This window comes from Acanthopagrus latus, chromosome 9 (genome assembly GCF_904848185.1).
Source record: "Acanthopagrus latus isolate v.2019 chromosome 9, fAcaLat1.1, whole genome shotgun sequence".
NCBI lineage: Eukaryota > Metazoa > Chordata > Actinopteri > Spariformes > Sparidae > Acanthopagrus > Acanthopagrus latus.
Window position 1 is genome coordinate 26,739,338 of NC_051047.1, and position 25,964 is coordinate 26,765,301.

The following is a 25,964-nucleotide window of genomic DNA, read 5'->3' on the forward strand; positions in this document are numbered from 1 at the left end:
AACTTTTTGTTTCTAAAGAGAAGCTGAAACTTTCTGAATGGATCTCAGGGAGATTTTTCAGTTTTCGGCTGTGGTGCTGGACTCACTTTAAATAACTGCAGGGTTGATTTTAGTAAATGTTGTCATTTCCTACCTGGCCATGCGACAGGGATCACACACCCAGCCCAGCTCCTTCTTGTTGTAGCGGCTGCAGGACTTGCAGATGTAGAGCTGACAGTCCAGACACTGACGCTTGGTGTTGACCAGGAACTTGAAGGGCTGCAGACATCGAATACAGTGTGACTCAGTCAGGCTGCTCTGGTTTCCCAACAGCTCTCTCTTGGTGTCTTCTTTTTCTATCTTTGTCTTCAGATCCCTGAAAAAAACAAGGTTGGACACAGAAGAGTTTATTATAGAAGACAGCAAATACGCCTCATAGTCACCTGTATTAAAAGGAAGAGACGCAGACTAACTACCAGCTCACAGAACAGAAATAACAAAGATGAAGACTTTCACATTTGACATCATATCATTAGGAGAAGCAATGCAAATGGTCCCTGTCATTTATCGCTTTCTCCACAGAGAACGTTACCAAACCCGCTGTATGAATAAAGAATCGGACAACATGATAAAACAAGAGATGAAGAGGAAAAGATGAGACAAAACCTGCTCACGACAAACAGAGATTAACATACAACAAGGCTTATAAGAAAGTCAACACTGGACACTTTGATGCTGTGAGGACTCTTAAATTAAAAGTTTGTCTTGCAAAGTGATTACAAGACTTAAAGCTGTGACTTGCAGACACATTAAAGAAAAAGAAAATGGAAATTCGATCATTATCTCTTCATCTCCATGTTGATGGAAAGTCACATGAAGTTTCTAGACTCCAAAACATTTCTGGAGCTTCACAGCAAAACAGCGTCGGTGCCTTCGCCTAAAAAACTGAAGTAGCTGGGAACTTGTTTTAAAATGTAGAGAACAACAACTGAAAAACATTAAAATGGCTCCATACATACAACAACATCCAAGTCTCCAGAAGCCCCGAAATCTGCACCCACTTCAGACGGGCTGCGTGCTGACACTTTTATCTCAGCAGGTACAGCGAAGATTTCATCTTAAAAAAAGGGTTAATTACATCTTTTCAAATCAATTTGGGATCTTTGAGCGTCCAGCGGCTTAAATTACATCAGATCAGCTGCAACTCTGTTTTGCTGTGAAGCTCTAGAAATGTTTTGCGGAAACTTCACTTGACGTTCAATCAACATGAGGTCGACTATAGATGACGGCTGAGTTTTAATGTGTCATTTGTGTCAGAACAAACAACTTTTACTTCAGACATCATCACAGCATCACAGAAGAATGTGTCAGCGTGGCGTCTTTGTGCCAACATCACTATCTTGTATGTACGGCAGGTTAAACTGTTACTGAGGTCTGTATGCGACATTGACGCTGGGTTGATTAATGTCCGACTGATGACAACTTAAGTCCTGTACATCACAGTGAAGTAGAAATGGCTGCAATTTAGAATCAGGGAAACATAAACAATGCAGCTCCAGTTTGGCAGCAGAAATAATCACTTAATAACCTTCCTGAATGTACAACACGGCGCTCGCCTCATCTGATAAGCAGCACTGGGCCTCTTATAGCTGGAGACGCTGAACTGAGCTGTGATACTGATGCTAAAATAATTCCAAAAACAAAACACAAATCGTCATTCGCACATTTAAAAACAGCTTTTGCTGTTTGCTGTATGTTTGAACAGAGCCACCAAGTGAGCGGTTTCCTCCTGGCTCCACGCAGTATTTATGCTAAGCTAAGCTAACCATGTCCTACACTTCTCATCTCACTCTCAAAGCAAATAAGCACATTTTTCCTCTTAATGTCAAACTACTGAGCGGTCGGTGAGTACATGTAAAGCTACATTTCTGATGTCTTACTCACTTTATGGTTCTACAGCTTGAAAAACAAACATTTTCTTATGCAGAGATGTTCTGAGTCAAAGCGCTGGCAGTCAGATATGAGTGACGAGATGGATGTCAGTGAACGGATGGTAACACATGGCTGCGTTTTGGCAACTTTGTGTAAATATTATGTCAGCCTTGTTTCACGGAAAAAGTCAGGAAAAGGCAGAAAAAAAGAACTGGATGAGTTCTCCAGGAAACATTTCGTGCCACGATATAAATAAGGAATAAAAACTGTTAATCGCATTCAACACTTTGTTGCCATGTCGACACAGTTGATAGGAATTTGCGTCAGAAGAACAGACACCTCAAGATAACAGATAGCTGATCGTTAACCTCCAGAAACTTAAAGACGAAAAGTCAAATCTGTCGGCTCCTCAACACATGTGTCACAAATGACTTCATCGCTCTGAGTCAGACCGATTCTCTTCAACAAACTTGCCCTGATTGTTGGAAAAGTAACATCCGCGCTCAGCGCTGCGAGATGCTGACAGTAGCGGAAAAGGGAAAAAAAAAATTCAGATAACAAATCCCAAATGTCACAAAGCGTGGGTGGAGTCTGGCACATCAGCCTGCGAGGATGAGAGGATGCTCTTTTGTTTATTAAAGCTCTTTTCAGGTCATGCTTCTTTAAATCAGAGCCCAGATCTTCAGGATAAACGGGATACTTTGGGGAGTATCCCATAACCTCTGGCAGATAACAGCTGCTGGACATTAGTGACGTGATTTAAAAGTAATATCTGTTAAATCTGTCATCCTCTGAAACACCAAATCCCACAAATCTGGTAGACAAGATGCTCTTCTATGATTCAAATAAGATGTGTGCTGTAGGCAACTTGAAGCCGTCCAAACACGGAAACACGGCTGGCAAACGCAAAAATCAAAGACAAGTGCAGCAGCTTACAAAAGAGCGACGGTCTGAGTGACAGTGGTGACTTCTGCAGGGTTATTGATTAAGATGAGGCTGATATCTTCGTTGAGTGGGTCGTTATTGCTTTTCTCTTTGGCGGTCAGTTAGAAATTAAACGACTTTAAACTTTAACTTTAAAGCAAATGGTTTAGTAATTAGTATTAGTTAGTTTCACTACGTTATTTCACTTTACTTAAAGGTACAAAAGAGAGTAACTAATGACTAAGTAATGAGTATTTAATGAGTTGATAGATTAACTACCCAGTATTATGATTCACTTTACTTGAAGGTACATAAAACAGCAACTAATGATTCAGTAATCAGTATTTTTAAAGTCTAATGGTAAACAACTCTATATGAAAAAGTCACAAAAATAGTAACTAATGATTAAGTAATTAGTATTTAATGAGTCTAGTCGGTAACTGCTCGGTATGGTGTCTCACTTTACTTGAAGACGCACAAAATAGTAACTAATGATTAAGTAATAAGTATCTGATTTATTATTCACTATAATGATTCACTTTACTCGAATGTACTTCTGAAGTAACTAATTAATAAGTAATTAGTATTTAATGAGTCTAGTCAGTAACTACTCAGTATTATCTGTTACTTTACTTAAAGGTGCACAAAAATGGTAACTAATGATTAAGTAATTAGTAATAATTTAATAGTACTCAGTATGATGTCCCATTATACCTGAAGGTACACACAAATAGCTAATGATTAAGTAATTAGTTTTTTGTTGGTAACTGCTCAGTGTAATGATACACTTTACTTGAACGTACATACAAAAGTAACTAATGATTAAGTAATCAGTATTTAATGAGTCTACTGGGTAACTATGTTATCTCACTTTAATTGAAGGTTCACACAAAGTAACTAATGATTAAGTAATGAGTATCTAATGTGTGTACTGGGGAACTACTCACTATAATGATGCACTTTACTTTAAGATAGTCAAAAAGAGTAACGAGGGCAGATGTGGCTCTGAGGTAGAGCCAGCATAATGTTATCAGAAGGTCGCTGGTTCTGTTCCCCTGGTGTGCATGTTGAAGTGTCCTTGAGCAAGACACTGAACCTCAAACTGCTCCTGATGTGCTGGTCGGCACCTTGCATGGCAGCCACCGCCATCAGTGTATGAACGTATGTATGAATTACTGTAAGTCGCTTTGGACAAAGAGCATCTGATAAATGACCTGGGACACATTAATGATTAACTATTACCACAGACATTAATCTTAAGTGTTACCCTGCATTTATTGATTTTCAACCACAAACAGATTTATATAACGTCACTAAAAAGAGTCGTAACTGACCCTGTTTGCAGTTTCGAGGTGTCAACAGTTCTACAAATGTTTTGTTTTTTAATGGTGCTCTTTGGAGAAAACGTTTCTTGGGCCATAATACTGCGAGCTGCCAAATGACAATATTAGAAGCAAGGCTGAGCAGCGCTGCTACATCTGGTTCTAAATAATACATTTATACTGGTTTCACAAGATTCCACTAAAAGCTAGAACACATGCAAGTAAATAAAAAAAAAAAATCTGGATTGAAACCTTAAAGAAATGTATTTTGCTAATCATTTGAATGGCAGGAAACTGATCCAATACACTTCATAACCGAAGTGTTAACATTTGTCTGAGTGGAGCTTGTTTTCTTTCTCCTTCATTCTTGCTGAATAAAAATATCTTCACACTTCGGGTAGCTGACGTGATTAAGTTCATTTTCTGGGCAGTTTCACCGACTAACACACTTGCAGTATGCATGACCTTAAAATCCTGCCCTTTTTCCTCAGGATATCTGATTAAAAGCAGGTACTGCAGAGTATTCGCTGAGGAATCCGGATGCGGCAGCCAGACATTCACTTAGACACAGACAGCAAAGAGGACCAAAGTTACGGAGCGTTCCCATACATGGTGATCCTCTCGCCATGTCTGTCTGCACAAATCAAACCTTCCCCAGTTTGAATTAACTTCCTACTTTCGGACGTCTTAACCCAGTTTGAGCTGGTGTTCTTTCAACTTCACTTCATCATCCCATCTTCCTCACCTCCCTCTTAAATCAGCCTCAACATCTGACAAGATGTGGTTTGCTCCGCGGGACTGTTGAAAGTGAGACTGAGGGAGAAACAAAAAGAGAGGCTGACACAGACTCTGGCATCGACACACAGAGACGTTCAGGGCTAAAACATAATGCTTTCCAGAGAGAGACAGCAGCTCCACATCAGCTTTGAAGACAAGTTTCCATTTTACTTAAAACAGTTTTCAGAAAGTCTATTAAAATAAAACTATGATATTAATTAACAAGAAGAATTATCGAGGTCTGACTATAGATGGAAAGATATTGTCTCTCTCTCTTCCTTCATGACTCATCTGACTGTGAATCGTCCGTCCGTATGCAGCCCTGACAAACAAACATCACTCACAGTTATAAATCTGCTGCAGTTCAACTTAATTTAGGTTTCTGTCCCAAAATGAAAGGCAAAGTTATTTTCATGTCTCTGCAGGAAGCTACACAGTTTCCACTCAAATCCAGAAGCAATGGAAATTCAAAGCAGCAATAATTCTATCTGACTCTCGCTCTCTTTTTTTAACATTTGGGCCAGTTGAAATAAGTTCACTGACATATCAACACACTGAAATATGTTTTCAACTACATTGAAACATTCAAAACATTGAAAACAAGTGTCTAGGTGGAAACTAAATATACATTAAACTACATAAACATAAATAAAACTTCCCAGATCTGAAATTTCACCAGCAACATGACTGAATCTCCCGCTGGCTGGCGTGTAAGTGGCTCAGGAGAGAAGGGTTGGAACAAAAAGTGGGACTCGAGTCTTTGCGATCACTCGTTGGCTGTTGTAGGCTAAAGTTCGGGCATAGAAGCTCTTAACTGGTCAAATCAGGTGTCAATTTATAGATCAAATAAATTGGCGGCCACTCTTGTTATCTCTGGATTGCAGTTTGATGGCATTTTTCTTTTAAATAATGGAGTTTGTTGACAGATAAAAGCATGAAAAACTGCTGCAATCGCAGTTTCTCTCCATTTATGCATGGAATAATGCAGTTTGGACTAAATATCTTACTGAATTGGATCTAATAGACATTTGGGAATTAAAATCAGACTTCTGACACCCAGATGCTTCGTTGGTGAGTTGCTAAAATGTTGTGCCCAGCTGTGTCGGTTAGTTAGTTAGTTAGTTTGTTGACTGTACCTGCCTGATGTGGTTTTATCTTGAAGCTGTTTGCATGAATCAAATCACAAGAATCTCAGCTTTCTAACCACGAGTGTTCATTAACACCTTATAATTGTTATAACGAACATGTTTTAAAACGATTACTTGCAGGTTTTTCACTTTGTGTGGCCCATTTTAGCATTTCACAGTTATTTGATCCATTGTTAATATAAAAACGTTGATTGGTGCAGCTTGAAAGTTCAAATTGTCCTTATTTTCTCTTTAATGAGGCTTCAACCACAACAGGAAGCTTCAAGTTTCAGTAAATTTCAGGTTGACTCTTGTGCAATGATACTCATCAACACACAGATCAACTCCTTTAAGTATCGGTAGGTGAACACAAAGACAAAAAAGAATCATCTCATTGACGTCTTTGTTGTTTTTGTGGACTCGGTCAAGCAAAACAAACTTCGAATCAATGCCAAAATAAGCTGTTTCATTTTATAATCCAACATATGTGGTTTTACAAGACTTAGGCGTGACAGTTTTATATGTGAACCACATGAAGATCCGTATACTATTTATAGCCGGCAGAGGCCCTGGAAGAAAACAACAGTTGCCTCAGCAGCAAACAACGTCTCATTTGACTGGAAAACAAATGGCTGAAGAAGAACGCTGGCAGGAAACGAAACCTAAGTGTCTGAAATTGAAAAAAGGACAGCAGTGTCCTAATTATTTTGTGAAGGAAACAAACAAACGCAGATCAGCTTGTATCCCTACAGAGAAAAGGCCAACTCCTCTGCCTGAAGCTGGAGTGGTGAATCGTCTGTTGAAATGTATATTGAAAAATTGCCTCCTTGGAAAATGGATGCTGGAGAGAAGATGGTTCCAGTGGTAATGAAAATAAATCAGCGTAAAAATACACATGCAGATACACAAACACAATCTTCCTCTGGGAAATACAGAGCTACAGCAAGTCTTCTGAATGCATGACATTTGTTTGAATGTATTTTTAAAGTGGATGAGTCAAGATGGGATCTGCAGCCCAGAAACAAGTCTGAGAAGTAAAATCTCATGTATTTTATTCTGGGAAATTGTAATTCTGTATAAACAGACAGAAATCAATATGTTTGAGATAGCAATCTTAGAAAAATAATCCCTATTAGTCACAATGAAGATTTGTCGTATCACCATGAAGTCCTCCAGGGGAAACTACTGTCCGGGTGGACTGTGGGTGGGTGTGTTGTTTAAAACTTGGATTACAGTAAGTATGGAGGGTTACTAACTGCCTCCTCAGACGCCTCAGGGGCTCCAGAGGATCATTCGATCTGATCACTTACTAATGTGTCTGCTTAAATCCTCTAAAGGGTTCAAAGCAGCTCCTGCAGTGTCAATGAGAACATTAACCTTTGACCAAAAACCAAGTCCACACAGAGCTTTGACAGACAAAGGCCGAGGCCAAATCCAAATCCTGATTCTTGTTGGGACAGAGGAAAAGGGCGAAGTGTTGGAGCTCCATGACCCTCCAGACTAAACTGTTATAAGAATGGTCTGGTGTTTTCTTTATAACAAGCATCAAACAATCACTACTAGATTACTGATGTCTTGGTGGCTAACTAGCTTCCAAGTACTTCCTTTTATTTTACTGATGGAGGATTCAGAGGGGCAGGGGTGAAGAAAAATGTATGTAGTCGGGCATGCTAGGGGGCGTTTAATCATCTTTTATCTTGTGTTTTGCATGACTTGATCGGGTCATGAAGGGGTGTCCCATTTCACAGGGGGAGATTTCAACTTCCACCACTTTAACTCTATTCTGAGAGGTGAGGGGACACTCAAAAACGAGGTGTAGGGGTAAAAATTAGAGAAGGGATTGGGCCTAAATCAAGGTGAAGTCAACATGAAGGTCAAAACAGAAAGACAAAAGAAATAATCATGCAAATATCATAAATTATGACACATACAAAGAATAAGAATGGGAAGCAATTAAAAGAAAAGTCACAGATTCAACACGTCTCATCTCAACAGCCAACGGAGGATCTAAGATTGGAAATCGTCTCATTTGAGGTCAACATTTTTGCTTTGTACAGCTACTTTTACTTTTATTATTTCAGTTGTGTGTTGCCTCTTCCTAAACATGTAACATGTCTAATCAATCTATCTTACGCACCCATTTTCATCATGTACCTATTGCAAGTTTCAGTGAACAATTCATTGAACTAGAGAGAACATAAACGTGGAGTTAGCTTTCATACATCACCAGTTTTATAGTGATGTATAGTGGCAAATAAAGATATCACTCAAAGATTAGAGATAAACATATCAGGTGTAAATCTTCCTTTAAACCCTGTGATGCTGACTGTTTTCTTCAGTTTGTGGCTGATCCTCTCCATCCGAGACGGATCCCACACCCAGGAAGGAGGGAAATTCCCTGTAAACCTCTTCCTCCCGCAGCCTGATATCTAAACCATCCATCAGTCAGTATTGCCAAGGAAACATGTGAGCAGTAGCTCGGTGATTTATTTGATTTATTTACGACTGAATCGTCTGTTGGTGACGCACGGCATTTCATTTCTGCTCAGTTTGACTAAATTTAAACCAAAGGAGATCAGTCATCTTCTCTCAATAAAGAAACCCAGCAGATATTTAATTATCCAGCATTACAGGCTCTGCAGACAGGATATGTGATTACTGGCTCACAGCGATGTGAGATCGCTCGGCATCGTCTGTGCGGACATGATAATATGACGATGCCAGAGCAGTGAACCAGCATGGGAAACAACTGCAGCACAGTGTTTTCTTATGCACTGTCGAATGCAAAGATTTGTGTATAAATCCCACTTTGTAACATAAAAAGAACAAATAAAAAGTATCTTTCATCTACAAAAGAAAAGACGTTGACTTCATAAGCAATTCATTTTAGCAAATTCATGCTATTGCTGTGTTGTGACAGTTTAACTTCTAGTGTTTCTGTTTCAGAAATGTTTTAACATTCATTTATCATCGTCCCATTTTTAAAGGGTAACTCCCACAATTTTACACATTAAAGTGTGTTTACACGTCTTAGAGCATTCTAAAAAGTGGTATGACTCCTCCTGCAGCTCCAGAGGAAGCCACGTGGAATCTGTGTCAGTGGCTGAGCTGCATTGTGGGTAATGTAGGAACAAGTTTTAAGGCCACAGTGGCTGCTGTTGTGCAGAAGTTACACAGTGTTGCTTTAAAAAGCAACTTAACATTGGGCTGAAAAGCGCACTGCCTTATATGGGCTTTGTTGTACCTGTGACCACACCCACCAGTGATGTCACTCGGCCCTGGAGTACGTTTCTACATCACAGCAAGACAAAGCTTAAATATATGACGTAAAAGAGATTTGACTTGAGACCATAATATGAAATGAATTCAATATATTACACTATTGGATTACCATAATTTGGTTATAGTTTAAATCATAAAAGAATGGACAAAAATATCAGTTTGATAAAAAGTGTGCCATGAGAGCGATCGTTCAGCCAAAATCATCTTAAAGCTGTTAGCATTTAAGGGTTGTGTTTCTGTGTTTTTTAGTTTTGTTTTTATTTGTATCCATTAAAAGTCATTTTAAAGTCATTTATTTTTTAACTTAATCAATGTTTAAACTCACCCAAGTCTGTCCTCCTCCTTCTTCCTCAGGTCAAAGTCTCGCTGGACGACTGCCCAGACATGCTTGGCCTCATCATCCGTGAGCTTGGAGAGATCCAGCTTCTTGCCTGTCATGGTTACTGGCATGATTGTGAATCTGATGCCTGAGATCTGGGAAGCTGCCCGGTGCTGTGTAATAGAATAAAAATTATAATAAACTGTTTGCAAATTAAGCACGGATAAGTCCGCACAAATAGTGTCAAGAGAGGTGTAAACAACGTGAGAAGGATTTCACATGCATGCAGCTGCAGTCAAACAACTGCCAGTTTTTAAAAGCAGGTCATTGCATTCATTTTTTTCATATAATCCATTAGTGTTGCACTGCCCACAGTGGTTCAAAACTTCAAGAGAGAAGTGTTAATCAATTGGTTACAGAAATTCAGCACATGTTCACAGTTCAAATTCACACAGCATTACCAAGGTTGAAGTCTGCACACATCAGTAAAAAATGAATTAGATCCAATCCTGACAGTAAAATTAAATTGTGGCCTGCTGAAAAAAAAAACCTACATGCAAACACGTGGTGGCAGGAAAAGGATTATAGTTTAGAGGATCACTTATTAATTGGCCGACTCAGGCGGCTGAAGCCTTTTATTATCTTTGGCTCAAGAAGGTGTATTTGCACAGGAGGAGGGTTAGGGTTGGGCTCTGACGTTCACAGAAGAGTCATGGGGGTCACTTTGTGTCCGTTAACGAAGGCTACAATGATGTATGGAATGTGAGAGTCTTGACATCTCGCTTTTTTCTGACATTTCCTCCAATATAAAATTGTTTATTACAAGCTGCTTGTGGCAGACTTTGTCAAGACAGGAAGTTATGCCTTGACTTAAGCCTGGGTTAAACTTAAAGTCGTTTTTTAAGGTTTCAAATCTACACTGACTGATTCTTTTGGAGATTTTGGGGCAGCAGAAAACACAAAAAAATCCAGTATTTGTAGCTTTCGCAGGCCACAAACAAGCCGAACCAATCATTTCAATGAGCGAAATCATATTATTGGATGGCCTACCTTCTTGTCCTGCCTATGCTGCCTCTAATTGTTCAGCTATGTCAGTCTCACTGCCACTGAGCTGCCCTGACTCTGGTCTACCACCCAGCCTGGTCAGCTCTACCTAACCAGCCCAGAGACACTAAATTTGGGACAGCTGAAGAGGTCGGTGTGTTTACTGGGGAAACTACAGTTCGGTAGTAGCACACTAGCTAGTTTATTCTTGTCTCATTTTTGGTCTGATTTAAAAGTAAATTCACTTTGTCCCACTGACCTCCAACCTTCTTCGGATTGTCGAACAGACAGTACAGGGGCCATGAAAATATCCTCAGATTTACTTGTTATTTCACACTCGGAAGAAGGTGCCTATATGTTAAACTTCACCACTATTCGTGCCTTATGTTGTTTGTAATCTTAATGGATTTAATTGGGCTTGGAGAACCAGAACCATTAAGCAATTGAGGCTTTTGTCACATAAAAACGATGGACACAAACCAATCAGAACAGCAGGTCTTACAAAAGTCTGGTGGGATCCATAAAAAAACAAAAAACGCCTCATGTCTGTATCACATGTGAGCAGGTAGTCTACAGCGGGCTGTACTCTGCAGACCAGAATGATAGTCTTGATCAGTGGTCAGTGACCTGGAGCTAAATTTGGTGGCAAAAACATCTCCATCACATGCATCGGTCCTGTGATGTGGTGAGGTCTGGCACAGTTCAGCCATCACATTGCTGAAGGGTCTTAATCAAGTTTCTATCAAACGGAGCCTGCCCTACATTCAAGACGGTCCAGTTTTATATTAAGTGTTCTCAGAGGATGAGATCAACACATAAATGCTCACACACACACAACCAATAGCACTGAACTGCATGTAAACACTCTTATAATCACGGCGGACCAGAGGAATGCTCAGGAACATCACATAATTGTGTTTTCCACCGACCTCGGAATCTAATTACTGCCTCTGGAAGTGGGCACTGATGCTAAAGAGACAAGCATGCAAGTTTAAAAACAAGAGTGGAACATTGTACTCAAACAGCAACATATAATAATAGTTCAAACTTTCTCACACTTGAATTATTAGACTTGAACAGTGAAGCAGCAAATAAAAGCTCTGTTTGCTTAGCGGGTGTGAGCAGCTCTGTATCTCACCTGTTAAGTGAGGAGAACACACTTTTAAAATATCATTAAAATGTTCTTTACGTTATTTAGTCTTCATTCCTACATCAGTAAAATCCTTTCACGTGAGGTCTACCAGAGATTGTCTGTGTTTTATCCACAGTTGATGGACACAACTCAACAGGTGCACATATGAAGGACTCCTTGTGTTTGCAAAAGGAAGGTTTGGCCTGATAACAGGACACACACACACACACACACACACACACACACACACACACACACACACACACACACACACACACGCCTTGAATAGCTTTCCCAGGCGCACAACAGTGGAGATAAACCATACATTTTATTCCAATTAAAACCATTTAACATTCACTTTTATGGAGATTTAAATGTGTGGAAACATTTCAGAAGGTTGGGGGATGTTGTCAAAAGCTCTTTAACATTCGCTCTAAAAGATTTGAAATGCAAGAATTGTAATTACAAGCAACCAGACATCAGTTTGGTAAAAATCAGCCAAACTACTGTTGCCTGCAGACACATTTTTGAAGCAAAAACATCTAAAAAAAAAATGAGCAAAAACAAGATAGAAACACCTCAGAGACACAGCTCACCTTTCTCTTTACACCATGAGTAGATGAATGTATGTAAATATGACTTACCTTGGTGTTGGCAGAATCACCCTCAGGCTGTATTTCCTCTGGAGGCAGACCAGGCTGACTGCAGGGCAAACTCAAGCTGCAGACAGCAATGCTAATCACATGTCTAGTTAACCAGGAGGAAGTCTGGCAGCCTCCTCTCCGCCTTCCCTTCACTTCACTTCAAAGGGTCTGACTACACGTGTTTCAGCCCCTCGTCTCATCGACAGAGGTATTACATAAGGTTTGTTACCTATAGGTTTGTGTTTATGTCACACCTTATTAATTTAATTTGTTTGGAAGCAATAACTCTTGGTGTGTGATTGGCTGGACAGTGTTCAAGCGTGCAGTGATCATGAGGTTATGTAGAGGCCAGTTGGGCTTTAATCCAAAGTCACATGTCATGAGTCTGATGTTGAGGGAGGGGCGGTGATGCATGACCTCACAGATCTGTTCATTAGGTAAAAACGTGACATGCTGAATATCTGGAATAACGAATATCTGGTTTTAAGGGAACTAAAAGGGAGAATATAGTTTGTAAAGCGTGTTATTTGCACAGTGGGTTGGTCAGTTTTCCTTCCCAGAGAGGATCAGGTTCCATTAACGAGGCCAAACGTTTACACACTGGAAGACAATCACACTGACATGATGTGAAAGCAGAGTTGGAACGAGTCAGGATGACGATCACAAAGGAAACGCCCCAGTGATTGTGACAGAAAATGTACACTCGGACACTGATTAGGGGCAAATGGGAATGAATCTAATTAAATGTGACAGTTCAAATTACAGACATGAGTAGATCTTTGTTTGGTAATGTATTTATCTTATATTCCTCTCATAAACATACGGATTCACTCCCATTTCCTCCCACGCTAGTTTTTATGTTTTCCAAGAGGTTGAATTGAGCCGAGTGTCCGACCAGCAATCCAATTTTCTTGTTTCCTTAACCACCAGGCGCTGTCATCTTCCTGTGGAGTAAACAAACATAATCTTTGGAAGAGGTTAGTCACACAGAGGACTTTGTTTTGTTTTTACTCATGAGTTTTTTTGCAAGTTAATATCATTCTGGTGAATGGATTTGTACGTGTTACCCAGGGAAGTGTCCCATGTACTGAAAACAGCCTTTGGCACTCTTAAAAAAACTTTAATTTAATTGTTGACTTGTTAGCTCAGGCAGAAGTTTGCTTTAGAGGCAGAACCTCCACATGTAGAAATATTTGCGATTCACATGTAAATGTCATATGTGCACATTTTTTATTCACATGAGATGTTACTTTACTTTCACACGTGAGCATTTCACATTGAAAAATATCAAATTCACATGTGAAAATGCAAATTTCACAGTCTTGTCTTCTCATTAGTCACGTACATCTTGCACAACTAAATTAAAGGAATGCTTTTGAGTGCTTGACCAGCAGGAGTGCTATAGAGCAATGTTTTTGAAAGTGGGACCCCCGTTTGTTGAGGAATGTTTTACGAGGAAGAAAATACATTAAAGGCTTCACACAATGTGTTTTTGTTGACTGGATGTAAACATACAGTAACTCTGTGAGAACTCCACAGTCCAGTGTTTTATGGAGATGCTCTGGACCTTATCTACTGGACTGGTTACTCATTCATTAATCAAAATGTATTAAGTTAGATGTATGAGACGACAGCCAGGGTTGAAATGTCTCACTGGGTTTCCGGGGAGGTGCAGGACACACCGGTGATCAGGCAATGGAGCAGATCGCTGAGCAGAGAGATGGTGGTGTTATCGATGAGACGGAACAGTGGTGGAGAGATCAGGGTGATGCAGCAGGAGGTGATGACTGTCAGGTGCGTCACTCTGCTGCAGCAGGAACCAGCAAGCCACGCCCACATTGCACACACTGGGAAGGGGAAAGGTGGAGGAGACAGGTAAGGAACACCGCAACAGAGAACCGCAAACCAGACAGAGCAAAACTTTTATTTTGTTTTTCCAGGTGTCAAACTGGGTTGAAAATCTTTTATATTATGACAATATACTTTCAAAACTTTTTTTCTTTCTGACCACTTTGAGACCAAAAAATGCTTTGATGGTTTACATCCAAGTCAGTACAACACTGTTTACTCCCAAAATAAATACAAGTCCAAGCTGCCAGATGAGTGGAACTCCCCCTCAAACAACAAGAACCTCAAACAGGCTTTGAATTCGATGAAAAAAAGAGCTACAACAAAGGTTTGGCTTCAGCACAGTCAGTTCCTGCTGTTATCGTCCAGTGTGCGTGTGTATGTGTGTGTATGTGTGTGTGTGTTACCATTAAATTCCTCCCATTTTATCTTAGCTAACACCCACTGCAAACAGGCTAGTGTGTATATAAGTATAGACACACACGATCAGCAGACTTTCATTTTTTATTCTTACTGTCTGTGCTGACCGGCAGAATACAAAAAGAGCTGCCATATATAGTATATATATATATATATATATATATATATATATATATATATATATATATATATATATATATAGTAATTTCACACTTCTGAAAAAGTTCATTTCTCTCTAATGGATGTTTCAGTTTGGAATACAGCTTGTACTTATTCTGTATGTTTACATCCTGTTTTATTCATCCACTTATAGTACAGTTACAATTATCTGTAAACTTCGGCTGCAGTGATTGTGGTTTGTGTGCAAACACTGTTAAAACAGGCATAAGTGAAGATAAGATGGTAAACATTGTGAGTGAATAGAAAAAAGCATGGGAACCACACACATGGATTACATAAGAGAGGGCTAGTTATAATACGCTAATGATTAGCATGTCATGTTTACCATTTTCATAATCTTTTAAAGTTCAGTGCCAAAGAAATATATTGTTTTAAAGTTAGAGCTGCACATTTAAGCTTGTCTCTCTATTGTGACCAGTCCGAGGCACACCTGTAAAATAATCCTGCTGTTCATTCAGCTGGATATGACACACCTGTCAGGTAGTCAAGCTCTCACTGACACTGACCTTTTACTTTGACTGCTGAGAGATACAGTAGGAGCAAAAGACAGTGTTGTGACCAAGACTATTCATACTAATCTAGTCTTGACGATGCACTAGCTGAAAACTTAAGGACTCGTGGCGATCCGTGTAGAGATTCACTCAAAATCATACAAGTCAACCTTAATGATGGAACTGGAGGAAATGACAGGGGAGCACTGAAGTCCTCAGGATGCATGTCTGGAAACCTCTCAAGAAAAACATCACTTAATGACTAATTGTCATACAACATTAGTCTTAAGTTTACAAGAGATGTTTGCAAGTCCTTCGATACCTTTTGTGTTCCCTTGCATTGAGTTTTGGATCCCTCACAATATTCTTTCACTCCTGTTGATCTGATAAAGCTACAGAAGCTGTACTGTGATTACTCTTCACTCCTCTTATTAACATGAGCTATGGCAGCACTGTAGTGCTTTATCCGTCTCTATTATATATGACAGACATAGTACCAATAAACCACGAGAGTTCAGGAATACAGTAGCTTCAGTACAACTCTCAGCCAGCACCACCATGTCGGTTCACTGTGTGTGCAGCCTCTGTGTGTAGCTGGTGTTACACCCATTATAAATGAATGTGTCACAGCTATAATCACAACAAGTACAGTGCAGCCATGGCTACAGCCACACTCAGAGAGGCAAACAGCCAAAGCTGGCTCATCATCTCAGCTCAGTCAGCTTTAGCAGCAGACTGTGAGAAAACGCCTGCAGGTTAACGAGCTCCATACAGTGGTGCATCATTCTAGAAGATAACACAGCTCAGCCTTTCTCTATGGACAGGACACGTTCAGCCATCAGCCGTGTCCATCCTTTCTTTGAACGGTTCCTGCATGGTCCCTGCAGCCCACTGACTGGTAACACTGCTCCCACAGGCTGATCAGATTCAGCTCCTGTCGTTATGTAACGAAAGGAGTCATTATCATAGTCCGACCTCCTCTGAGTGGTGATAGGAGATATCTGAGAGGGTCAGTAGGAGACACTGACCCTCGTAAAAGGATCGGTACCAACCATACCGGACCCAGCAACTGCACCAGAGCCACTGTTAAGTGTCGCCGCAGTTAAATTTGCCTACGAGTATGGAGAAGTCAACTGGAAACTGGCTAACAAGTTAGCTCCGCTTCGGTCCGCTATGTAATGGCGTTTGAAGCGAGCTTAATGTTAATATTACGATGGAGTAAAAAGTCTGGAAACGTGCAGACTGGAGACAGAGACGATGTGAACAGTGTCCAAGAGTTTGGAGACTGAGTTGCAGACAAACACAGCTTTCACTAGCTGTTAGCCATTAGCTTCATGGTAGTAACTGTAACAACACATACGAACAAACTAACATACAGACACACTAACCATTCTGAAACGTCCTGCTGCAGCCACAGAGTCTGTACTTCTTCAGGAGCTTCTCCTTCTGGGTCCGATTCTGGGTCAAACTGGTTCGGTTGAACGAAAAAATCTCCGCGAGCCACAGCGATGCATAGATACATCCACCGTAAACATTAGCGCATGCTAACTGCTAACGCAAGGGGCTTCCCCTCCCTGAGAGTGACGTGGCAGGAAGGGCTCTCCAAGTGGGCGTGGACAGACGGAGCTCATTAGCATTTAAAGGTGCAGGCACAGAAACAGACTGCTCTGGATAGAGCTCTGTAGAGCGACTTTTAGACAGCTGAAGTTCAGGACCACGGATGGGTTTGGGGTAATGCATATCGAATACAGAGTTTTTTGGACCTCTGACAGCTGTGTGAAATTGATGAAAAAATGATATGAGACATTTCAGAGAAGAATCTTGCTCTTAATTAGGGGAGTTTTTCTCTATGCATTTCTTTCATTAGACATGTGATCAGTGAGTGTCATGACCCGACAGTGAAGAATGAGCGAAGAAATCAACTCAACCACAAATTTTATAAGCATTTTCGTCTCCTGGCCGTTCATCATTCTGTGGTTTTGGAGTCTCTTTCTTTTGCCTGATTTTTTTTTTTTTTTTTCTGTTAAGATTAGGTCATTTCAAAATAAGCTATCACTCTAATATGAGCCTGCTGATTATCTCTTCCTGGGTTATCACTGGACTTCTGGTCCTCCTCTCCAGTAATCATTTTCAAAGAAGGAGGGTGTGTTTTCAATACAATGCTGCGATGAAGCCATAACAGCAGGAAATGGTCACATTCCTTCCAGACTCAAAGACCCAAAACCATCACGCAACCTTGTTCTGTAACACCATCACAGTCTCATTCTTTTTTTTTTTTTTTTTTTTTTATTAACTGCATGCTTCAAACATTGTTGGTCTTCCCGTGAATCTGGCTGTTTCCAACGCGGTAGGTGGAGACTGGTTTCATCATTAATTAGCAGTAACGTCGTGGTCACTGACTTTATTGAATCGTTGCATCGTATGTGAATCTGTGGACGTGGAACAGAGATATCAAATGTACATTCAAAGGGGTTTTTTTTGCGTGTGTGTGTGCTCTCTGACGGGGATTATAGAGTTGACAGTTTCATGGGAATCCCCTGTTTTAAAGTGTTGGAGGCTTCATCCTGGAAAAGTTTCCTTTCACACATCCAGCTGGGCATGGCTGGCAGGCAGAGCTTTTTTTTTTATGTGAAAGCTGTTTGGACCGAATGACAAAAGGCTCATTTTAGACAGTTTAAACGCTGCAGCACACATGGCTCTTTTATAGAGTGTCAAATGTTCCGTACAATGGAGGAAAAACTACCGCTGTCACTTTCTCTCTTTCTTGTGTGAAAGTTTTTGTGTTAATTCTGACAAAGACAGAAAAATGAATTAACTGACAGATGAAGCGTGGATCTTTGTCTGTGCATATCTGTCTGCAGCAGAAAACGTGGGACTGTGACACGTGAGACCACTGGTTGATTCATGTTTCCTACAAACAGCCAGCGCTGGTTTCTTTTAATCGCGACCACAACTGTTTCCTGACCGAGTCATTTTTTTGTGCCTAAATCTCACCAAACTTTAACCATAGTGGTGTCGGTTCAGAAGACTATTTCATTTTTGCTGACAAATGACAGAAAAATGACGTCTTCGTGCCAGAAGGGGCGCCTGCAGGGTTTTACAAAAGACGTAGTTTGTTTGGTTTGGATGACTTGCATAACCCAGACTTCACTGCTAGAAAATTCTGCTTGGTTTTGTCTGGTTGGTTTTTATAGTATCCTGCTTAGAATTAACAGCACTGACTCAGTATTTGAGAGCTTGTAAGTGTCACTTTTCTGCTGCGCTAAAGGAAGAAATAATTTGATATTTTTGCAAACACCATTTTTCACTTTAGTCCGTATTCAACTTTCACCTGACTGCTAAATATTTGGAAGTCTGTTGCTGATTTGGTATGAGTAAATCACACATTCTGAGCTTTAGATGTTCTGTTAGGAGGATTTTGATATTTTCAGGGGAAAAAAACACAGTGTGTCCTCAGAAAAACAACCACATGAGTAGAATATGAAAGCAGCTTATCACGATCCATAACTGGCGTTTTTTGTCAGGCTGTTTTGTAGCAGTAAAGTAGTAAAGACCAATGAAGTCCAAATTGGGAGGAGGTTGGGACATAACATACATAATTAGACATTAAATACTGAAGTTACATTAGTAAGAAGTTATTTGAAGTTACTAACGAAGGTCAGTTACAATTGTCGTTGGTCAAACCAGTCGCCTGACTAAATGTTAGCTCACGTTTCTAGAAAAACCAAACATAAGTTGAAACTGAACATGTTCTTTATGTTGCTCCCTTAGGTTTGGTTAAGTTGAATTGTCTATTTCTCTCTTGTCACAATGCTGTGCTTATGCTGGTTAGGTTTTTTTATGCACAAACACCACTTGGTTAGGATTAGGAAAACATCATAGTTTGGCTAAGAGTGCCTGTTTCAGTCACCATGATCACTGATGGATATGGTCAGACTTTCTGCAAAAAGTAGCCAGTTTTGGTCGTCAGCTGGAAAGGTCCCCAGTCCTGCTCTGAAATACACCTCTTGAACTACGGTGGTCCGTTTGGCAGACTTGTTGACTTCCAACTGACCTATTCAGTCACTGAGAAAATCAGGCTAGCTCTTTCACCCCATTTCCAGTCTTCACGCTAAACATAAAAGGCAGCTTTACCATTTAAGATGGACATCGATCTTCTCATCTTACCATATTTCCCCAAAATGTTTGACCGTTGCTTTAAAACTTTGAAAACACTCTCCAGTAGTCAACACGAGTATATGAATGTACTGAAACAAAGATGTGTCCCTTGTGTTCAGCTGATTGAATCCAGTTAGCTTTCTGCAGGCGGCAGGATGGGAATGACTGACATCTGTAGCCTTGAATTTGAAATGACGCACGGCACATTTTGTTCAAATATTCACAAACTTCTGTGAATATCAAATAAAGATATAACACAGTTTTCTACCAGCTTTATGTTGAGAATGCAGTTTAACAGAAAATCTAAAGGATATTACACTTTACACTTGGTGTCATCGACCCTCCTCAGGGTTCGATGTTCTCACTGATGCTTTCTCCAAAAGTATTGGGTTACCGGGGGCAACAGCTGTGCGCATCGTAGCATTCCTTCCAAGTTGCCTGTCAGCGAGGACCCAGCCAGGAGATCTCTGGTGATTAGTCTGTGTTTGTTGCACACATCAGCTCCAATATTGGCAAACAAGCAGTGAAGGGTAGCAACGACTGGAGTAATACGATCTCCTGTGTGTGAACAGGCTGGCAGCAGCTTTCTGCACCGGCTGCAGACGAGGAGATATTTCTCCTGTTGTGTCATCAATAGAGGGAGTTAACGGTAATCAAGCTGGGAGAAGCACAGAAACGCTTTTCAGTGTTCTGTGAATGAATGTTGCTGATGTGCCTTTGCTGGAAATGCTCGGTCTAAATATCACGGCGACGTCATGGGCCTTGGATTTTGATGAAACCTATTTCCAATCAGCCAGTATTAGATAATATTCACCAGATTCAAAGACGCAGAGAAACATCAGTCAGACATCCTGGTCTCCTCGGCCAGACAACCAAAACAATGAGCTGAAAGCTGCTTCAGCGATGTAAATACTTAACAAAAGGTGTTGATTAACAGCTGGATTGTTGGTGGTATCCGACCTGGTGCACGGCCACAGGTCACGTGTTTTACCTTAAAAGAAAAACATGCTTAGCGCAGCTTTAAAGTGGTGGAACAAAGTTGTGTTTTATGTGGTCTGGGTGTTAATGGGTATTTCATTAGCAGGCTTCCTTCAGAGACCTTGAAGCCGCTTAATTCATTTCCTATTGGACCACCTGGAATAATATCAGTTTTCAGCTTGCACAGGAAAGGTGACGACAAAAAAAGAGAGTAAAGAAGTAACTTAATATCAACAGAACACATCTGGACTCAGAGAGTGGAGGAGGCATGAGGAAGATGGAAGATTGAGCGTGTAATTGATTGCAGTGATAAATTTAAGCGCCGCAATTAGGACAAACTTAAGTCCCAGTTATCCAAACTGGACGCTGACCTTTTGACCTGCAGTCAAACCGCCATACTGAAGTGGCTCTCTCTTTCTTAAATACAGCGCCGCAGCTCTGGAAGAAGACAACGCATTCCTTCAACGTGGTTGTTTGTTTTACTTCCCATGTTGAAGCGTTTGTCGTGCCTCTGACATTACGTAACAGCTGCTTCCCCCCCGAGTGAGACCTGTAAAGCCGAACATCCAGAGTCTTAAACATCATTCCACTCTGTCAGACACTTGGCTGTATACACTCCACCACACTGTGCACCCTGCTGCATAGTTAAGGCTTCTCTTGATTACATGGTGCAGATTGTACGATACCTTTTTTTTTTGGTGTCAATTGAGTCATGTTTGGCTGCAAACTACGTCCAGTTGCTAGCAGCTGGCTGCCATGTTGCCTCCATTTAAGTTTCATTTGCAGCGGGAGTGTTTTTGCATGATGAAAAAGACTCTGAGTTTTGAAGTGCATAATGCTTCACATCTACATAGCTATGAGTTTTAAGCTTTTCAGCACTCAAGCCTTCTTATCTAATTCCTCCTTCATCACTTCCTCCAGAGTGCGAAACTCAGCACCGTGCCTGACATTAAGAGAGAGACGGGAGAACAAAACCGTAAGCCTGATGAGGAAAGAATACTCCCAGATGTCGAGCAAGCCAACTCATTTATCCAAATCATGGAAATTATAACTTCTCAAGGTAAATACCACTCATGGAGCTGGGGTGGAAAAGGCGACGGTATAGTGAGTCAGCCTCAAAACATCTGCAGCTCTGAAGGGCCTTTTCAGGACATCTAGGGACCATGACACGGAGTGTGACCATGTTTCCATCTTAAATCCGGCTGAAAATGTATTTTTCATTCATGAATATGTACGTATGTAATTTATTGTGGAGTAGCCATGGCTACTGGCTAAAAGCATTAATAGATTCCAGCTGTCAATTAAAAGACACCCATTGAGGGTTCAATGGTGGGCATTGTTCAGTCGGATTGGTGAGTCAGAGAAGCACCAGGGGTGGAGGGATGGAGGGGGGGCTGTGGCTGCACTTGGCAGAGCGAGAGGGAGATGTGATACACCAGAAGCAAGTTACAGCAACAGTTAAGTGTTGGAAAGACATCCAGTCCCGGCCTCTTTTGTGGTGACGAGCGGGAGCCAGAGAAACTGCAACTGCTTTTTCACAGAATAGACTAAAAAATTATTCCCTTGAGTTATCAGAAGTTTGGCCTGGAAACTATCGATAATTCTCAAAATAGTCCACGAGTTAAAAGGGATTTGCTCTTGATAATGTAACTACAATTTGTTTTTTGTTTTTTTTCTAGTTTACCTCCCAGTGAGATTGAGTGGGTGCTGTGGGAAGAAGGTGTGGTTAGTTGCTCCACCGTTGTCATGTAAGAGGAGGTGTAACAGGGGGCTTGAGGTTGGCCATGGGAAAACTAAGAGAGAGGGAGGAATATTCCAGAAGGGCTTTCCAAACCCCAAAATGGGTCTGGAAATATGTGTGTGTCACGTGACCGGCCATGTTAGCGAGCTCTTTTGCTCAAAGCGGTTTGTATAAAAGAGCCATGTGAAAGGATTTCAAAGAGAAATAATTGAGTAATGACACTTGGATTGAGATGACTTGCATTTTCTACGGCATTAGTAATCCTCCCATCCAAATAAAAGGCCAGACAAGAGACAAATTAAAGTTAAGTCTTTTATTTTAGCTAACAGCGTGTTTTGCATGAATGATCAGACACTAAACTGTCGCTGTTAATGTAAGACATTCTAAATGGAAAGAAATGTCGTTTTTTTTTTTAAATCACAACACTGCATGTTAAATGGTACAATGTGCTAAATTCATGGCGGTTGTTGCCACCAAATATCGACAAAACTGAAGACATTCTCACCAGCTTGAGATGTATTTTGCATAGTAGTGTAATAACGCACTAATTTATGATGCTAAACAAACCCACTTAATATCCAGAAGCTCATATTTGGATGAGAGAGTCAAGCTGGGAAGCTTTGCTACACCGGTGTACTGATTGATGACCGTCAAGATAGCGACTTCTCTGTCACAAGCTAGCTGTGCCTGACCTGCTTTAATCTTCTATTTCACTATAATAAGCATCAAGCTGCATTGAGGAAGACTTGAAACTTGTGATTGAGTCCACAAACTCACCAGGAAACTGTTAGCTAAGGTTGTAAATCAACTGAGAAGAAGGGAAATTTTTACATAAGCTCATATAGAATGTTTGAAACCAGTGGTGTTGCCTCCTGCTGGCCGTTAGAAAGAATGCAGGCTTTAACTTCACTTAACTTCACGAGCTCCATCTGTATTTTAAACAGTCAATGTTAGCATGTTAGCATGCTTACATTAGCATTTAGCTCCTAGCATTGCTGTGCATACGTACCTTCTGACAGAACAGCTAGCATGACTATAAACCAGTGGTTCCCAGAGCTGCTTGAGGATGGAGCAGCAGTGCCACAAGATTTATAATGTCAAAGCTCAGGTTGAACGATTTCACTCTCTAATTTGTAGTATTAAAAGCGTATCAATGCAACAGTAGCACAAGAAGAGGTTGAACAGGAAACTGAAGTGCACTACTTTGCTGTCTCTTTCAATTTAACTTACTGTTGTGCAGCCACAGCAGACCAGATGAAGATCCAGGTATGAAGCAGAGAGGCCACATCACGGTGATGTCCACCAGTGTGGCTCATCTGGACTGCTTGGTGTCATTCCAGCGTATCAGTGTTTAATCCTGATAAGAATGAGGGAAATCAAAGGAAGTGGGATCACTGACGGATGGTACGCAGCTGCGCTCCTCATGTGTGCAACACATTTCCATTTTATAACTCCTCGTGGGCCTAAAACATTTTTGCTTTTGCTCTTTTTCTTCTCTCCCCCTCTTCTTGGCCAGCTGTTAGAACTGTCTGCTTCCTATTTAGGGTTTGTCTTTCAAAATTTCTTCATTTCGTAGCGATCCCTCAGAGGGTGTCGAAACTAATCGCAAAAGTCATTATTCAATGCGGCAAATACGCTTTTGTTTCTCGACATCACATAAATAACGTTCTGTGTTTTAATATTGAATTCTGATCTATAACGTTTTCCTTTCATGCTACTCGCTTTATGACCAAAACTAATCTATGACCTAGTCAGTTAATGAGTGATTAGCAGCTCGGTGAAGATGATGGATTACTCACATATATCCAACAGCACGTTTTTCCAATTATGGTTGCCGTTGTTTATCTCACAAACAAAACAACATGCCCAAATAAAAGACTTCAGAGCCCAGATACAGAGGTAGGTGGGAATCTCCCACTGAGCAGAAATAGCTAAATAAAAGGCCGTTGTGTACCTTCCTCCCACCTCAGTAACGATGACATGTTTCAGTGTTTGTTTATAACGTCCTCAGATGTTCGAGACGACAAAGCAGTAAAACGCTACAAGCCACGAGCCCCTCCGTCTCTCCCCGATCATCGCTGCTGATGTGAAGAAATACAAATAAACAGAGATAAAGTGCAGTTTTGGAGGATCTGAGATTAAACAGATGCACAATGTGATGATCTGCAACAGAATGTCACGTCTTTGGCAGATTTAAGGGGCCGGGTTCATCCCTGCAGAGGAAACGGCCTGTATAAATAGTTTTGGGCCTTTTTTTTTCTGGGTTTGTCCCTTAGCAACCCCGACAAACACACGCAAGAGAGTGAAAAAAACTTCATATCCATAAACAGGGAGTTTCACACACAGGTTTCTGCTTCTACGCTTAGAGAAGACTGTGACAAAAATGGGAGGCGCAAGACGAGTTGGCAGCGAAGACAACTCATTAATTTACAGGAAGAAACACAACAACAACCAGAATAACAGAAGATCTCACTAACTAAAGAATTCACAGCTGCAGACGGGTCATCTGAAGAGCGGGAATCTCCCCCAGAGAGTGATGGGCTGCAGACCTGAGGGTGATATTTAGACAGATACACCTCGGTATTAAAAAGGTTCTGTGTGTGATCTCACCTTTGCATTCATACTTGGTGTTTTTAATCAGTTCTCGTTATCTCTGTTGAGATCAGATCTTTGTTCTTCTGCTCATATTTTCAGACGGCTGTAAATCAGCGCCAGACTCCCCGGAGATATCACAGCTTCATGGATTGCTGAGTTAAAGGAAACTTTATAAACTTGGTTTGAAACAATGTCTGCAATAAATTCTCAATTATCTATTCCTTCTTGTTGGTTCGGCACATGTAATATATTAAGGTTTTCCAGCAAAAATACGGTGTTGGATTGTCCCGGGATGTTGCAGAACTGGCGTGTTTTCTACTTGGTGACGAGATAAGATATAAAAAAAGCAGATCAGCTGCAGAGATGAGTTGCACACGCAGTTATTTCTCACTGTATATCACTCGTTTTCCACCTGCAACGCTTGAATTTATTACGGAGAGTTAGATTACAGAATTGTATCTTATTACGAAGATGGGAAACAGGAGGAAACATGTAGCCTGGCTCTGTCCAGAGGCAGCAAACTACAGCTACCAGCGCCTAAAATGCTCGCTAGATGTCAAGTAGCAGCCCAGTCCAATACAGTACCACCGGGGTTTTCCTGCCAGGAGCCAAACCCAGGCCCGAATGTTAGTCAGCTGGTAGGATCGCCAACATCAGCTGCATGAATAAACAAGCAAGTGGTTATCGTCTAACAGCAGCTAAACTCAGTTAACGACTGCAGAACCTGATTCCCTGTCGTCACACCGGTCGCAGTTGGCCGGAGGTGCGTCTGGTCCCGACACTGGCCGCGTTCACTCAGCGCCTGGTACCATTAGCCTCTGTTAGCGGTTACGTTGGCAACAAGCACCGCCATCTGTTCATCAGGAAGGTCTTTAAATCACCCAGAGTTCAGGCAGAGCAGCCAGAAGACATTCAGGGAAATAAAAGAAAAACTGAAAACATTGTCTGCATAAAGCATTGATCCAGTTTCACCCAAAACGGAGAATAAAGCGTGAAACATGAAATGTTAGCTGTGTGCCACCCGCTCACCGCTTGAGGTGAAGAACTGATGGCATGATGCTGTTTTACAGG

The 25,964-nt window shown here is 40.9% G+C and overlaps 1 protein-coding gene across 8 annotated transcripts in view; it reads right to left on the reverse strand.

The window, feature by feature from the left end:
• mlphb (melanophilin b) overlaps nucleotides 1-23,668 on the reverse strand; it is a 48,386-nt gene extending 24,718 nt beyond the window's left edge. For 5 of the 8 annotated variants that reach the window (XR_005077146.1, XM_037110816.1, XM_037110818.1 and 2 more), the window contains exons 1-4: nucleotides 16,810-16,966; nucleotides 14,137-14,329; nucleotides 9,669-13,426; nucleotides 134-355 (exon numbers count right to left, since the gene is read on the reverse strand). Coding sequence is in view for 7 of the 8 variants with exons in the window: in XM_037110816.1 (XP_036966711.1) it covers nucleotides 134-355; nucleotides 9,669-9,793 (347 nt within the window). In the remaining variant the exon portion in view is untranslated. Of the gene's footprint in view, nucleotides 1-133; nucleotides 356-9,668; nucleotides 13,427-14,136; nucleotides 14,330-16,809; nucleotides 16,967-23,528 lie in introns of those variants that run through there. The other 3 variants (XM_037110814.1, XM_037110813.1, XM_037110815.1) reach the window with 3 other exon arrangements.
• Between the last annotated feature and the right edge of the window lie 2,296 nt (nucleotides 23,669-25,964).